The sequence below is a fragment of the Gossypium hirsutum genome, chromosome D05 (assembly GCF_007990345.1).
Source record: "Gossypium hirsutum isolate 1008001.06 chromosome D05, Gossypium_hirsutum_v2.1, whole genome shotgun sequence".
In the NCBI taxonomy this organism is placed as follows: Eukaryota; Viridiplantae; Streptophyta; class Magnoliopsida; order Malvales; family Malvaceae; genus Gossypium; species Gossypium hirsutum.
The window spans coordinates 5,410,473-5,412,621 of NC_053441.1; the positions used below are offsets into that span (position 1 = coordinate 5,410,473).

The 2,149-nt window shown below is 37.5% G+C and overlaps 1 protein-coding gene across 1 annotated transcript; it reads right to left on the reverse strand.

Annotated features, from left to right (window-relative positions):
- Positions 1–511: 511 nt before the first annotated feature.
- On the reverse strand, positions 512–1,183 carry LOC107937914 (flowering-promoting factor 1). The gene has a single exon (XM_016870914.2). It carries the CDS (start codon positions 1,050–1,052, stop codon positions 753–755), a length of 300 nt encoding a protein of 99 aa, XP_016726403.2. The 5' UTR covers positions 1,053–1,183; the 3' UTR covers positions 512–752.
- Positions 1,184–2,149: the final 966 nt, after the last annotated feature.

Here is a 2,149-nt window from a genome sequence, read left to right on the forward strand (position 1 = left end):
TTTCATTTAAGAACAACTCATAGGCCATAGCTAGCTGATGGATCATCGCTATAAGGCATAAGTTAACTCTCCGAATATCTCAACTGATCTCATAATGTGTCTTTTTTATCTGAGTGTTCTCTTTATATAAAACTGATACGTAATCATATGTATATTAATGTTTAACATTTGGCTGGGGAGTATTTTGAATCGTTTCTCAACTTACAGTCCCCGGCCGGCATCAGTTAATTACTTACACCTTCTGTTAGGTCGGGTCTGATATAATAAACAAAGACTAGAGTTTATGGGACCCTTGTGTTTGAAAAGGCAAAATTCTGACAAATCATCATTTTCAGAATCATTGGGGTCGACACTTTTTAGTCTGTCTTGTCTCACTGACAAGACAACAGTCGGAGCAAATCGTAGCTGCAGGCTGACATGGCAGAAAGTGATGGGGTGAGAGTTTCGACATTGATGGTAAAAAAACAAACAAACTAAAATCTCCAGCGGCTGTTAAAGCTCCATACAGACATGAAACAAACAAAGCAATCCATCAAACAAGCTAGTACAAGCAGTAGTCCACTTTATTATAGCAAAGCAAATTACTAAGGAAGATGTGGTGAGTGGAACCAATCCTAAACATACAGTATTACACTACACCTACCATAAAAATGCCCTAAAAGATGAGATAAAAAGTCCCCTGATTGGAAAAGAGAAGAAAAAGGATAACACAAGCAGTAAAAGAGAGGTAGCTGTGGCGGGTGGTGTGACCGTCACATATCTCTTACGTGGAAGACGTTGGGGTTCTTAACGACAATATCATACATGTGAACGGAGCAGAACTTGGAGAAATCCTTAGGGAGTGAAATGAGATCAATGGAAGAGTGCTTGTGGAATTGGTAGAGATCAGGGTCACCCCCGTAGTACCTTTCCCACCCTAAACCTCTCAAAATGTGCTCCAAGGATGAGTAGGACGATACAACTTCACCCGACGGTAAGTGCACCAAAACCCGTCTCCGGAGACTATTTTCCAGCCGATATACACCATTGTTAAACACCCAAACTCCAGCCATTTTGTTTTCAATGTGGTATTGATGTCTGTGGGCAAGTAGGTGTGTTAGAGAGTATGTGTTGTTAGGTTGTTTGTGAGGTAAAGAGGGATGAGGGGAGGGTATATATATAAAAGTATATACACGTGTGCTGACGGGACACATAAAAGCAAGAGGAACCTAAATAAAAAAATATAAACGCAGTGAGTCTTAGGTAAGGGTAAAGAGGAGTGGGATATAGCTAATAGATAGTGATAAAAAGAAAAAGAAGGGGGGGGGGGCAGGGGTTTGATGTGTTGACGACGACGATGATGTATTAATGATATTGAAAGGGGAGGGAGTGTTTAGGTTTGGGTTTGGTAGAGAATCTAGATATTGTGGGACCCTATTCCCATGGGTTTAAATATGAATGAGGGTACAAGGGATGCCTTTAGGACCGTAGTTTAGGGCACACATACCATCCATCCATCCGTGGGGTATGTATGTTTGTGTTTGGAGAAAGAATCTCCTTTTTCTTTTTCCTTTTCTTTAAATTTAAATATAGATAAAGCGTATGTTCATTGTTAACTTCACAAAAATAAAATTATTTCATTCGAAAGTCAGCTTTCAATATATATATATAATATTTTATAAGTTTTTTATTTAATTTTTAAATTATGATTTAAACTAATATTTTATCTGTTTAACGGTATTTTAAAAAAAAATAGTTTTTGATGGAAAATTTTATATCAAAATAACAATGCATTGAATTAAACTGACCTAGATTATCCATTCCACACTAATTCTAATTTTGAGATATGAAAAAGAGTGTTGAAAAAGGGCAGGCAAATATGTGTGCAACTGCAATGTAGGGTGCAAACCCACTTACATACATCACGAGATGTCCACGTGAAGAGTGACAATTTTGTCATTGGATTTGGCCCAGCTGGGCCCGGGAATTTATTAATTTATTCCATTTCCCTTATAAACCAAATTAAATTCTGCCGTCGCCTTTAAACAGTTCATCTGATGACTGAAAGTAGGCATCTGTCTCTGGGCTTCTTATAATTTTTTGTTCATTACTCATCATTGGCTATCAATTGTTTAAAACCCTAAAAGTCAGTTTTAGTCTTTTCTTATCT